Raw genomic sequence first — 14710 nt, 5'->3', positions numbered from 1 at the left:
TGCAGCTCAGTGGTAGAGAAGGTTCTTTGCCTGCAGGAGAACTCAGGATCAATCCTCAGCAACTACAGCCCAGGGCAGGGAAAGAGCCCCATCTTAACCCTGGAGAGTTCCAGCAAGTCATCATGGAGTGATGCAGAAACTCAAGCTCAGGGGGCAATTCCAAACCTCCTGGGGTCCCAATAAAGACATCTGAGGTTCCCCAAATGGCAACTGACCCAATTCTCTGATTGTTTAGTGTTTTCCCAGCTCGATCCCACCACCACATTCTGAAAGGTTGAACCGCTTCTCCTCCGTTACTAGCAGGAAGTGGTTTAATTTAAACTATGCTAATACTTTTGACATTTTACCCTGCCCTGTTCTACCATATAATCACAGATTCTTTCTCCTTATTAGATGGTCTTTACAATTGAGATTGGGTCTCAGCACAATAATGTAGCACTTGGGGAGAAAGATGCAACCCAGGAGACCAGCACCAGAGGCCAAGATGGAGAAGACCTCCACAGCCACCATGGACTTCCCCTTGGTGCTCAGGTAAGTGGGCACAAAGGTGACCCAAACGCTGCAAAACACCAGCATGCTGAAGGTGATGAACTTGGCTTCGTTAAAGCTGTCGGGCAATTTCCTCGCTAGGAAAGCCACCACGAAACTAACAAAAGAGAGGAAACCCATGTAGCCCAAGACAGTGTAGAACATGGTGACTGAGCCTTCATTACATTCCACAATGACCTCTCCAGCCAGGGAATAGAAGTCCAAGTTTGGGAATGGAGGAGAGGTCACCAGCCAGACAGCACAGATCAAAACTTGGATGAGGGGACAGGCCAGGACAATGGAATTAGCTAGTTGTCTCCCCAAGAGTTTCCTTGCCATGTTTCCTGGCTTGGTGGCCATGAAAGCCACAGCCACTGTTACAGTTTTTGCCAAAATGGAAGAAACTGCAACAGAGAAGGTGATGCTGAAAGCAGTTTGTCGCAGAAGACAGGTGGCCTTTGTGGGTTGGCCGATGAAGAAGAAGGAGCAGAGGAAGCAGAGCAGGAGGGAGATGAGGAGGACGTAGGTGAGGTCTCGGTTGTTGGCTTTGACAATTGGTGTGTCACGGTGTTGAATGAAGGTTGTCAGCACTAGAGATGTGATCAGAGAGAGGAAAAGGGCTAGAGAAGCTAAAATGGAACCCACTGTCTCTTCATACGGAAGGAAGTGGATCCGCTTGGGGATACACCCATCTTGGTCCTTGTTTGGGTATTGATCTTCTGGGCATGATGAACAGTGATCTGCATCTGGAATGAGCAACAGGTATTGAAACATCTTAAATATGAGACAGATGTGCTTTTGTTAGGGGTAGTTGGGACCTCAAAGAATGGGATGGAAACATGCTTACATGCTTACTTTACACTGTTAATCATTTTGTCTTTTAGGTTCACCAGTTATAAGACTTGAGTCAGAAACGGTATAAAAATATATGTTCGTTTGTTCTCATGGGAAGGCCCCCTGTACCAGATTCATGTTCAGTATTCTGAAAGGACAAAAACCTCTAGAGTGTCACTTGAAATTCAATCCTGGTAAACCTGAAGAAAACGGATCATGCTATGTCACCTAGACTGAAATGAATCAGCAAATAAACAAATTAATAAATCAATGTCGGATATTTCCCAAAGATTATGAACAGGGGGGATTCCACACGTCGTACTGAGGCTGCTTCCATGCGCCCCCAGTGCGCCCCCAAAGCGATCGTGTAACTTGCCTGGAGAAGCGATGAGGAAGAGGCGTCCTTGCCGCCGCCGCCGCCCACCTTCTGTCCTGAGGAAGTGGCTTTGCAACCAGCCACTTTTTAACTTATCTACATGGGCTGTGTGCCCAGACTGGGAAGGCCGCCAGGTACCAGCAAGCACACCAAATGAAGAGATAACACTTAATTTGTATTTCTCACACAGTTCAAAACATAAAGAAACAGAACAGTCTTCCTGTGCTTACGCCGAAGTCAAAGCCAGTCCATAAATCCATCCAGTTGTCATAAAGGGTCCGGGAGAGAGGGTCACGAAAGCCCACAAAGCCAGTCCGAGTTCCAAAGGGCAGGAGTCACAGAGTCCAAGAAGTCCGTAGTCCAACCGGTATAGCAGAAACACAACAAGGCCAAGGTTTCAAGGTCCAGAGCTTTCTCAGGCAAACCAGATTAAGTCGGACAAGATCCTGGCCTGCGCACGGTTACTTAAATACCCAAGCCCAGAATCACAGCTGTTCCCTGTTTATCTGGCGTTTAGTAGCAATACACTTGGCTCTGCGTAACGCCTCCTTCTCCACCCTTTGTTGTTTGAACGATGGCACCGGTAAGATGTTTGTTTGCTCTTCCTCTAAGGCTGAGCTGGAGGAAGCCTCTGCTGTCTGCTGCCCAGTCATGCTGGTACTGGGTCCAGCCTGCGGCTCTTCCTCCCCAGACTCCTCCTCATCAGATACCTCACAGCTTCTAACACCTACTTCCTCACCGGCTGGGTGGGAGAGCTTGGCGGAAGAAGGTGGGGTGGAGAGCCGGGTCGGAGGTAGGTGGGTGGCGGCGGTGGAGGAGGCAAGGACGCCTCTTCCTCATCGCTTCTCCAGGCAAGTTACACGATCGCTTTGGGGTCGCACTGGGGCCGCATGGAAGCAGCCTCAGTACGACGTGTGGAATCCCCCCTGTTCAGTTAATAGAAGTGTTGGTATGTAGGCTGAGGAAGAGGTCACAGAAACCAGTAAATAGATTTAAAAAAAAACCCCACTGTAATCTCCTTGGCATTGGGGTAACATGCTCCAATGGTTAGAGACAGAACCAACCACCTGCGCTGATCAATGTTCAGCCCACACAGCTTCAGCTTTGATGCCAAAACATCTGAAGATGGAGGCCTGGTCTTTAAATCATGATGCATGACCGCTCCACTCTTACCTCAGGACATCCTGCTCTTTTCTATGGCTCTCCAAGACTGAGGTACCTGTTGAGTTAGAGAAGGTCCCTTCTGGACAAGGATCACAGGTGTAGCAGCAAACCGGCTTCCCCTCTGGAACTTTCTTCCGCTGCCCTGGAAAGCACCTCTTCACACACCTTGCAGATGGTCGCTTCTAAAAAGTAAAAGATGAACAGTTGAGGATCTCCAGTGACTAAAATGGTGCAAAACAGAGTTCCTCAACTGTGTTTTTCACTACATGATGGATTGGATTTCTAATGCAGGGGGGCAAAACATTTTCTAGATAGAACCATCCTAAAAGAGGAAGCTACTGTATCCCGATGATATCAAGGGGATGAAAAACTCTTCCTTGGCAAATCCTCTCCACTCCTATGACATCAGGGGCGGATCCACACATCGTACCGAGACCGCTTCTAAGCGACCCCAGTGTGACCCCAAACTGATTGTCAAGCTTACCTGGAAGAGACGAAGAAGAGGTGTCGTTGCCGCCACTGCCGCCGCCGTCACCCACAGACCTCTTCGCCGGCTGGGACGGAGAGCTCGGGGGAAGAATGCGGGGTGGAGAGCGGAAGAAGCTCTCCACCCCGCCTTCTTCAAAAAGAGCTCTCCGAGCCGGCGGCGAGGAGGAAGGTGGGTGGCAGCGGCGGCAACGACGCCTCTTCATCGTCTCTTCCAAAGGTAAGCTAGACGATCGGTTTGGGGTCGCTTAGAAGCGGTCTCGGTACGACGTGTGGAAGACCCCCGGAGCCAGGCTCATCCAATTTTCCTCCTCCATGCAGAGAGTTTCAAGGAACACTATACCTCTATCTGCACAGAGAAAGTGACTTGATTGGGCAGGTACTTCATTCTACAGTCAGTTGGGGTGTGAGGTTGATGTAAAATATATCAAAATATATATCCCGTTTGTGCAAAACAGGAAAGTGGGGACCTTTTTTTGCCCTTGGTGCTGCTAGCCCAGTATTGTTTACACTGACTAGCAGCTATTCTCTGGGTCTTCAGACAGGGTCTTCCCAGGGTTTCAGGCACAGGACTCTTTTCCAGCCCTACCTGGAGATCCTGGGACTGAACGTGGGAATTTTTGCTTTGAAAGTTAATAATAATCCCTCCCTGGACCTTTGGTATCGTCTAAAAAGACGACTTCTCTTCTCAAGGGAGAGAATGGCAGCATCCTTTAGTTCTGCCATGATGGTAGAACATTCATTTCAAGCCCACCTCTGTTCCCCATGTGATCACATCTGTGCGGATTGTGAAGTCTTGGCCTGGGGGAGCTTCTAAATCCACTCTTCCAACTTTCACTGGATAAAAAGATCCATTTGGGAAGTAGACCCAGTTCAGGATATCATAATGCTTGCCCTGTGCAGTGGAAGAGACTTCATCTCCAGCGCTGTTGTTAAACCGGATGCTCCGCAAAGAGGCAAGGATCTGACATGGAAGAGAGATTTAGTAAAAGGGGTGAATGTGAGTGAGTTCTGGCACATTCTAGCCTACTGAGGCTGCCATGAAGGTAGAAGACTGCTTTTCCCTGGATGACCTTGTTTACTTTAATGCTTCCGATGCCAAAGGGATGGAGGGACACACCTCGGTTTTCAGGGTGCAGGGCTTGATGAACGCCTGCCAGCTACCACTGTTTGCTGAACCACATGAGCCACCCCATGGTCTGAAGGCACCTGACTGACCCGCCATGTTGCAAAAAAATGGCAGCTTAGTTTTCCCCCTGTAAATGTAATGCTATGGAAATGGTGGCCATACAGGGGTCATTTACACACCTTTAGAGGTGGATTCCTGCATTGAGCAGGGGGTTGGACTATATGGCCTTATAGGCCCCTTCCAATTCTACTGTTCTATGATTCCATGATTCTAAGTGTCACAGAATCATAGAATAGCAGGCCATCGAGTCCAACTCCCTGCTCAATGCAGGAATCCACCCTAAAGCATCCCTGACAGGTGGTTGTCCTGCTGCCTCTTGAAGGCCCCTAGTGTGGGAGAGCCCACAACCTCCCTAGGTAACTGATTCCATTGTCATACTGCTCTAACAGTCAGGAAGTTTTTCCTGATGTCAGATGCTGAGGAAGCTGCCAGCTGCCCTAGAGATGATTGTACAGTGAAAGGCTGGGCACTTGTGAACACTCCTCACTCAGCCACCTCGTGAGTAAGGGAAGCAAAGCACAAGAATTCTACTATTCTACAATTCTATCCCTATGTGCACCTTCGTTTGGGCACTTTCTGCTCCAATATGCTTGCCCAGTGGTTTTGGCTTATTTTGGCTGGTGGTGTCCACTTGATACAACACACCCTCATATCTTTAAGTGGCAGCTGGAGGCAGTTTGCTCATAGCAGCCCAGAGACCAATGTCGGAGAGTCTTCAGCTGGCTGGCAAGAAGGAACATGGTGCAAGGGGAGATGCCTGATTTGGACTTCTGAGATTTGGAGGGGGACTGCGACATTACACCTATACTAGGCCCACTGCATAAACCCTTCTCAGGCCAAGCATCACCACTTGAAAACCTGGAAAGGAAGGAAAGGAACCTCTCGTACAAGCACTGAGTCATTACTGACTCTTGGAGGGACACCAGCTTTCGTTGACATTTTCTTGGCAGGCCTTATAGCGGGGTGGTTCGCTGTTGCCTTCCCCGGCCGTTATTACCTTTCCCCCAGGTAACTGGGTCCTCATTTTACCGACCTCGGGAGGATGGAAGGCTGAGTCGACCCGAGCCGGCTGCCTGAAACCAGCTTCCGCTGGGATCGAACTCAGGCCGTGGGGAGAGTTTCAGCTGCAGAAACTGCTGCTTTACCGCTCTGCGCCACACGAGGCTTATGAAAACCTGAGAGAGGGTTAAATAAAACCTTTCCCCTAGCTATGAGGGAAACAGGTTAAATATAGGATCTGTTTTTAAATGTACTGTGGGTATATTCTGGTGAGGGTGTTTGATAACTGTGAGGCAGGAGAATAATGCCAAGTTGACACATGGTAATTGGTAGCTAACAAAATAATAATAAGTTTATTGTAACGTTAAAGGCTTCGAATAAAAATATAATGCTTAATCCAAACTCCCCATTCACCAACCACCTCTCTTTCTACACCAGTCCTAAGTCCCTAGCAATTAATCACCTCTCACTCCACAGAAATTCCCACACAACAACTCAACACATACCACAACAACTACAATAACCCTGCTCCTCCGCTCAGTCACTCTTTATATACGCCTTCCCCCCACCCCACTTATTACATCACAAACCACACCCACTCAGTTCTAACATTCCATACTCACCAGACATACTAATCTAGATGTATACAAGATACTCAATTGTGGGGTAATGCCACAAGGGACCAAAATTGCTTTTTACTGAAACTACTTATTTGGGATAGAGGCCTGCCTGACAACTTCTTCCTCAATATCCATAGCTGCAAATACAGAATTATTACAGAAACACTATAAGTCTCCTCTACATTTTATTTATTTATTTATTACATTTTTATACTGCCCAATAGCCAAAGCTCTCCGGGCAGTTTACTCACTACTTTATGCTCTTTTAGGGAAATGGAAGCCATGGATTCCATTACTTAGGACAGTGGTTCTTAACCTTCCTAATGCAACGACCCTTTAATACAGTTCCTCATGTTGTGGTGACCCCCAACCCTAAAATTGTTTTCGTCGCTACTTCATAACTGCAATTTTGCTACTGTTATGAATCGTAATGTAAATATCTGATGTGCAGGATGTATTTTCATGGTTACAAATTGAACATAATTAAAGCATAGGGATTAATCACCAAAACAATATGTAATTATATATTGTGAAATATGTATTTCTAATTACAAATAAATGAAATTTTGTCTTGAAGCATGGTGTAGCATGGGTAACACTCTTAATGTGGAATCAGTTACCTAGGGAGGTTGAGGGCTCTCCCACACTAGAGGCCTTCAAGAAGCAGCTGGACAACCATCTGTCAGGGATGCTTTAGGGTGGATTCCTGCATTGAGCAGGGGGTTGGACTCGATGGCCTTGTAGGCCCCTTCCAACTCTGCTATTCTATGATTCTATGAAATACTTAAAAGGTTGTCACACAGAGGAGGGCCAGGATCTCTTACATTTCTGGATGTTTTGAAGACAGAGGAGGAATTCCATTGGGGATGGGGAGAATGGGGGGGGGGAATGGGGTGAAATAAACACAGAGGGCCAGGATCTCTTCTCGATCCTCCCAGAGTGCAGGACACGGAATAACGGGCTCAAGTTAAAGGAAGCCAGATTCCGGCTGGACATCAGGAAAAACTTCCTGACTGTTAGAGCAGTGCGACAATGGAACCAGTGACCTAGGAAGGTGGTGGGCTCTCCCACACTAGAGGCCTTCAAGAGGCAGCTGGACAACCCTCTGTCAGGGATGCTTTAGGGTGGATTCCTGCATTGAGCAGGGGGTTGGACTCGATGGCCTTGTGTGCCCCTTCCAACTCTGCTATTCTATGATTCTATGATAATATAACAACAGTAAACTACATTGCTACAGTTTGCGACAGCATGTGTAAAAAGCCAACGTCAGTGCGAAGGTTGAGATTGCTGCTTTCAACAAAGTAGACGCTTTTAACAGAGTAGCTGCTTGTATGTGATAGGGTTGGCGTGATGGTGTCATCACGCCGGGCACTCATATGTGGGCTTATCTGAATGTGGGCGGACCCTCCTGGAGACGGATAGAGGAGCGGTGTCTCGGTTCCTAAGACCATCGGAAATATGTGTTTTCCGATGGTCTTAGGCGACCCCTGTGAAAGGGCCGTTCGACCCCCAAAGGGGTCGCGACCCACAGGTTGAGAACCGCTGACTTAGGATAATTAGAATGGGCTCACAGCCCTTCTCCCAGGCTCACACTTTTAGAGTCATTACAACATGTTTAGAGCCGTGCTTGATCAGGCCCATCTAGTCCAGCACTCTGTTCACGCAGTGGCCAAACAGCTATCAACCCGGAAACCACAAGCAGAGCATGGCACAACAGCAGCACCCCGCCCACGTTGCCCAAAAACTAGTATATACAGACTTACTGCCTCTGATACTGGAGGTTGCCCTTAGCCATCAGGACTAGTAGCCATTGATAACCTTCTCCTCCAGGAATTTATCCAACCCCCTTTTGAAGCCATCCTATTTGGTGGCCCTCACTACATCTTGTGGTAGTGAGTTCCATAATTGAACTATGTACTGTGTGAAGAAGTCCTTCCTTCGATCTGTCCTGAATCTCCCATCAATTAGCTTCCAGGGATGACCCTTTTGGGTTCTAATGTTATGACAGAGGGAGAAATATGTTTGAGAAACCACCAAGGCCTTTTTCTAAGATTGTCAAAGTTGAAGGGAGACTTTACCTGCCATGGCTGAATATTCAGACGCCTCTTGCCTTCCCTCACATTTGTGCGTTCAGATCCAGAGGAGGCCACAACATGTAATGTGTGTGCCAAGGAATAGACAGCATTGTAGATGCTGTAGCTGCGACTGGACATGCCGAAATCAAACTTGTAGGCTGGCAGCCTTCCTACCTCCTCCTTCCCAGTACATTTTTTCTCCTGCTGTTTAGAAATGTGGCCTGATTTCAGAAAATGACACCAAAAGACTCGTTCCCACCAGTCACGGAGAAAGATGTCTCCTTGTGGTCGGAGCGGATTTAAAGTTTTCTGAAAATGCTTGAATTCTGGCATATCCCTTCTGTAGACTCTGAACTGCAAAGCACCATGAATGTGTTTCAGATCTTCCCAACCCTGGATGTATCCCGTCAAAGGGATTTCTGAATAGGATGTCATGATCCAAACCTTCTGAAATGGGGATTTAGTGTGTTTTTTATGATAATAGAACAGCACGGTTAAGTGTAGTACAGCGGTGTAGTCTCCAACGAAAATCATCACTTGGGGCTCAAACCAAGAACTAGGAATAGAACCAGATTTTACTCTTTGCTTATGAAGTGGATCCAATGGGTTGATCATTTCAGTGATGGCCACACAGATGTCCTCCTGCTTCAGCATTGGTGTCAGGGTCTGGATGAAATTCTCACTCCGGTCATCCTTGGAAGCTAACAGCCCAATCCAGTTCCAGTGGAAATGCAGGAGCAACCGGACTAAGCCCACATACTGAGAAGTTCTGTTTTGGTCAATCTGGTAGAAGGAAGGAAAGACCTTTTCCCCTCCCTGAACAGATTCAAGAAAGCCATAACCAAGCTGAAGGAAGGAATTTCTTGTTAGTCTTTTGCAGAAGACGTTGAGCATTTTAAAAGTTAGCACCTTTTTATTTTCTAATAAGATAAGGTTCCCTGGACTAATACTGCTGACTTCAAATGAAGGAAGGAAGATGTCCAGTTTAAAAATGGATATCTCAATATCAAATGGAGCTCTATGATTTCCTTAAGGATATTTTTATATTAGGCATTTATTGTGTGCTCGTAATTGTTCATTCAAGGACATTCCTGGGGCAATTTCTTGACTTGTAAATGTCCAGTGCTTTATGTTTATTCCGCCATTTTAAAAATCTCAAAAAATTAGGGCACATTGGAATAAATAGGCCTGTGTGTCTTCATTCAAGAATTGTAAGTACAGTATTTGTCCAGAGAATGGGGGGTTTTCTAGCCCCTCCCCAAAGACAATATTCAGAGAGCAAAACATATAAGACTGACAAAATCATTCTATGAAGGATTTCTTTCTCCCAGTCCCTGGAGAGAGAGCTCAGTTAGTTGATATCACAGTGAACAACCAGGAGTCTTGAGGAACTTTTCCAGTGTTGCAAGACTACCTGTTATTTGGCTCAATCCAAAACCTTTTCTGACATATCAGACCCATCCGTGGCTGGGATTAGTCACCCAAGAGCCACCTGAGTTTCCTGGCTACTACCAAGGCTACTGTGTGGCAGGTCAGCCAAAGTCCGATGGCCTCCTACTCCTGCCATACAGAATCAAGGCAACACACTCACTGCATGGGCAAATCTGTGTTCAGAGATTGGCCTATTTGTCTTAGCATTCCAGAGCTGTTTAGGTCCCCCACATCTCTCCCCAGATGAATCGCCCCTACCTGTGGGATCTTGTAGATGCCCATTAAGGATGCAATCTCTCTTGAGGATGTAGAGTCGAGACCCCCAATAACAGAGAGCAGTTGATCTTGCCTGTCACATTTATAATTGGGAACCACTTGTCCACGAGTAGAAAGCAGAGAGAGGCAGATTTCATGCATCACTCTGAAAACGTCCAGGTGCTGATAGAGGCGGAAGCCGAGCGTCGTGTTGGGAAGGAGAGTCGGATCCATGTTGATCTCAGTGATGGCAAACACCAAGGCCAGGAAATGCTGGTAGTTCTTGATTACTGATCTGCAATGATAAGTGTGAGAATTGATGGGAAATGGATCTGTCAGGGATGCTTTAGGGTGGATTCCTGCATTGAGCAGGGGGTTGGACTCGATGGCCTTGTAGGCCCCTTCCAACTCTGCTATTCTATGATTCTATGATTCTATGGAGGGATAAAATGTCCTCCTGGTTCAACCCTCTTTGAAGAAAGGCAAAACCTTCCAAACTAAAGACATCAGTCTATGCAGAGGAAATAGAGAAATTCAGATTTTTCTGTTGCCACTCAGGGATACAAAGGGCTTTTTTTAAAATACAAGGCTGTTAATCTGCTGTATTTAGATTTGGTGCAGAATTTAGATCTGAGCAGTACACAAGGAGTGTTTCTTTTCCTGAATAACCTCTAGGTAGCACTGTGGTATAGTAAAATGATGCAAAAAAGAAAAAGAAAAAAACAGTTACCTTCGATTTCACAACTGAATATGACATTTCACCTGATCTTTAAAAAAACCAAACAAATACCTCACAGAAAGGATCCTTCACATACTGAAGTGAAAGGGCAGGTAAAGACATTTCCTAAAGAACCCATAAGCTCCCATGAGTAGGGAATGATGAGTGCACAATGAATGACTTGTGTAGAAAAGCCCAAAGTCTTGCTAGTTATATTTCATAGAACCTCTGAAACACCCTACTGGTTCAGAGATTAAATTCAGCACATTTACGATTTATTTATCTTTCATCTATTTTCATTATTTTTATTCTGCCTTTCAGAATGCAAACACATCCTTCTCCTTTTCATCTTCATCAGGGGTGGCTGTGGAAGTGCTGAACCGGTGCCTGGCCGTGACAATGGACTGGATGAGGGCTGATAAACTGAAACTCAATCCAGACAAGACTGAGATGCTGTTAGTAGGTGATTCTGCTGACAGGATGGGGGGTGTTCTACCAGTTCTGGATGGGGTTGCACTCCCCCTGAAGGAGCAGGTTCGTAGCTTGGGGCTTCTCCTAGAACCATCTCTGTCACTTGAGGCCCAGGTGGCCTCGGTGGCACGGAGTGCTTTCTACCAACTCCGGTTGGTGGCCCAGCTAACCCCCTATCTGGACAGGAATAACCTAGCTTCAGTTGTCCATACTCTGGTAACCTCCAAATTAGATTACTGCAATGCCCTCTACATGGGGCAGCCTTTGAAGATGGTTCGGAAGCTGCAGCTTGTGCAAAATGCAGCATCCAGATTGATAGCTGGCACAGGGAGGTTTGAGCATATACTGGCCCGCTTTCATTGGCTGCCTATACATTTCCGAGCCCGATTCAAGGTGCTGGTTTTAACCTATAAAGCCCTACATGGCTTGGGACCGCAATACCTGATGGAACGCTTCTCCCGACATGAACCTACCCGTACACTGCGTTCAACATCTAAGGTCCTCCTCTGAGTGCCTCCTCCGAGGGAAGCTCGGAGGGTGGCAAAAAGGGAGAGGGCCTTTTCAGTGGTGGCCCCCAATTATGGAATTATCTCCCCGACGAGGCTCACCTGGTGCCAACATTGTTATCTTTCAGGTGCCAGGTCAAGACTTTCCTCTTCTCCCAGGCATTTAATGGCATTGAACGCTAAGTTTTTTTTTTAATGGACTCTAGAATTGTTGTTTTAAATGGATGCTGCTGTTTTTATACTGTTGTTTTTGTGTCTCTGATGGTTTTTAAATTTTGTATACTTTTAATGTTTACTGTTTTTAGCTTTCGTAAGCCTCCCAGAGAGCTTTGGCTGTGTGGCGGTATATAAATGTAATAAAATAAATAAATAACTCCATGGTAGCTTACACATAAAATGAAAACTCAGTAATGAAAACAAAATAAGGCAATGTTTTTTAAGAAGTAAAAGCTTGCCAGGATCCTTCCAACAGGGCACGTTTAACGGGCCAAAAATGGCTTCTCATTCTTTATTGAATCAGCCTCCTCCATTAATTTGCCCAGAACATATCCTGGTTACCCGCAAGTGTCCTACCCTGTGCCTGCTTACCCTTCCCTGTACCTGTTGGCATTCTCTTCCCCTCCTTATTGTTTTACTATGATTTTATTAGATTGTAAGCCTATGCGGCAGGGTCTTGCTATTTACTGTTTTACTCTGTACAGCACCATGTACATTGATGGTGCTATATAAATAAATAATAATAATAATAATAATAATAATTACAGCGGTATAAATTAGGGCTGGAGGACTCATTTGTTGCTGCTTTCATTACATAATTGGGAGTAAGAAATGTTTGCAAATCTCATGCAGATCAACCAGAGATCTCACAGTAGATGCAGACCTACCTTCACTACCCCTGTCTTAGAAGAAGTCTGCTTGGGGTAGACGCAGAGGGACATTTTTCTGAGTCACCACCAGATTGTCAACCGGAAAGCAAAACTGTCGGTCTGCCCTGCCTCTGCTCCTTTCAGAAAATCCCTGAGAACGAAGCAAGAGAAGAACCCTGAAGTCTATGATTATCTTTATGGGTTGAAGCCAAACATGAGTTATATATCAAACTATGGCATTTTGAACATCAGCAGCATCAGTGATGCACATCCCTGGAAGGGGCCCTCCAATTTGAAAGCAAAGCAGGCAAGCATCTACCTCCAATCCCTCTTGTGGAAACTTACGCCTCCAGAGCACTATACGCTGGTGGGACTGAACTACGGAAGTCTCCTGTATTTTTAATCTGATAACTTCCAAGAGGTAAATTCCCACCAACAATGAGGTCTCCTGGCCTGTAGTAGTCTGCCCATTCAGACAACCTCGTCACAGAGCATTGGGTGCTCAGCATCCTCTGAGTGGCCTGAGGCAAGAAAATCAGCAGCAACAGCAAAATCATCAGTGGCAGCGAGAGACCTTCCCTCCCAGGTCAGAGAGAAACAGAACCTGGAAAAGTGCGAACTTTACAGGCTCCGACAGGGGAATCTCAGCGAGAAATAAATAGACATCAAGTGATCACAGACCACCCAAGAAGGGCATATGTATATTCAGCAGATTTTCTGCAGGTTTTTTTCTTTGTTATTGAGATACTGGATAGAACTCCATTGGGAATTCATGAAGAATTACAGTCATTTTGAAAATCCCAGGCTAGAGAAAGAACCACAGCCCCAGAGTGCTCAGCTCACTCTGCACTTTGGAGGAAGAAAAACAAGTTTGCGTCTCCATGGGCCGGTTGGACTTTAGTTCTCAGGTTCTGCCCTTTGACCTGTGTGACGCTGAGCACCTGAGTTAGCCTGACCAGACCACCAGGAAAATTCCAGAGACCTCCTCCAAAGTGAAGCCACTCCAGAGCAACAGGAGATGGGGTCAATCTACCGGGAAAACAGGTGCCCCGGCATCATCATTTCCGGTTGGCTTGCTTTCCAATTGCAGTCTCAGCCCCTTAAGGCCTCCATCCACTCACTGCTCCAATCTGGGCCTTAAAGGGTAAAGCATGTCTTTCCTAGCAGAGGAGCCAGGAAGCTGGACGGGCCAGTGCAGCCATTGACCGCTCCCCTCCCTCCCCCCTTTCCTCTTTTGGCTGCTGCAGCTGAATCTGAGACCTCGTGTTGGGGAAGGCGCAGCCGCTGTGGCGAAGAGGCAGCCAGGGCTCCGGCTTCCCTTCTTTCCAGATGGGTTGGTGGTCATAGGGTGACCAACTGTCAGGATTTCCCCGGATTTGTCCTGGTTTTTATTCTTTCCATGGTGTCAGGGGGGATTTTCTATCATTTTCAATAATGTCCTGGAATGACACACCTTCCTCTTTAAGGCTGCCATTAGCATGGCAGGAGGAATGACATGCGTTCTTGAGGCACATCATTCCCCCACCCCGAGCTCCAATTGAGGTCTTAAAGGGGAAAGTGGGTCATTCGTGGACATTATAGAAAAGGCCCCAATTGGAGTGGATGGTGGTGGTGCAGAATGAAATCCTTTCCCCTCCTCCACTCCAATCGGGTTCTTTAAGGTGGGGGGGGGGAATAACGTACTTTCTGCAGGACTCAGAAAGCTGCTTCCCCCCCCCCACACACACTAGGTGTCCTCTTTTTTGGTTTCCCAAATATGGTCACCCTAGGTGGTCAGCCCTAGCGGTGCCTGCTTCCCCAGCCTCATTTCCAAGCAATCGGCCCAGTTGCAGGAGGACCCAAATAGGTATACAAAGGAGTTGCAGCAGTGAGGAGAATCAGGAGACAACCGTAAGTTCTCTGCACTGTCTCCTTTCTTCTGTTGAGCATTTCTGCCTGAGCGCCGAGCAGGGTCAAGGTTTCTCGGGGAGGCCACCAGGGGTTTCCTGGTCCCAGGTGTGCTTTGGGGTGGTTTGGGGGGTGCAGGGTTCAGCCTGAGCAAGCCCCATTGAGTGCTTGGCAGCAGCAGCATGTGGAAACCCCCCGCTCCACACCGCGGGCCGATCCGAAAATTTCGGATCGGCCCGCTCCGCCCATACTCGGCTCCTCTTCGCCGCGGAGCTCCGGCTCCGAATCGGAGCTCTGCAGTGGAG

At 47.1% G+C, this 14710-nt stretch overlaps 1 protein-coding gene across 1 annotated transcript in view; it reads right to left on the bottom strand.

Moving 5' to 3' along the window:
- Window positions 1-369: 369 nt before the first annotated feature.
- The window catches only part of LOC134413190 (vomeronasal type-2 receptor 26-like), a 34574-nt gene continuing 20233 nt past the window's right edge, over window positions 370-14710 (bottom strand). Inside the window, exons 2-6 of the mRNA XM_063147319.1 lie at window positions 9961-10252; window positions 8851-9087; window positions 4143-4352; window positions 2958-3084; window positions 370-1274 (exon numbers count right to left, since the gene is read on the bottom strand). Of these exons, the coding sequence (XP_063003389.1) occupies window positions 370-1274; window positions 2958-3084; window positions 4143-4352; window positions 8851-9087; window positions 9961-10252 (1771 nt within the window). The remainder of the gene's footprint in view (window positions 1275-2957; window positions 3085-4142; window positions 4353-8850; window positions 9088-9960; window positions 10253-14710) is intronic.

The sequence above is a fragment of the Elgaria multicarinata genome, chromosome 23 (genome assembly GCF_023053635.1).
Source record: "Elgaria multicarinata webbii isolate HBS135686 ecotype San Diego chromosome 23, rElgMul1.1.pri, whole genome shotgun sequence".
NCBI classification, from domain to species: Eukaryota; Metazoa; Chordata; class Lepidosauria; order Squamata; family Anguidae; genus Elgaria; species Elgaria multicarinata.
Note: the sequence above shows the minus strand (reverse complement) of the source record. Positions and strands in the feature narration are given on the sequence as shown.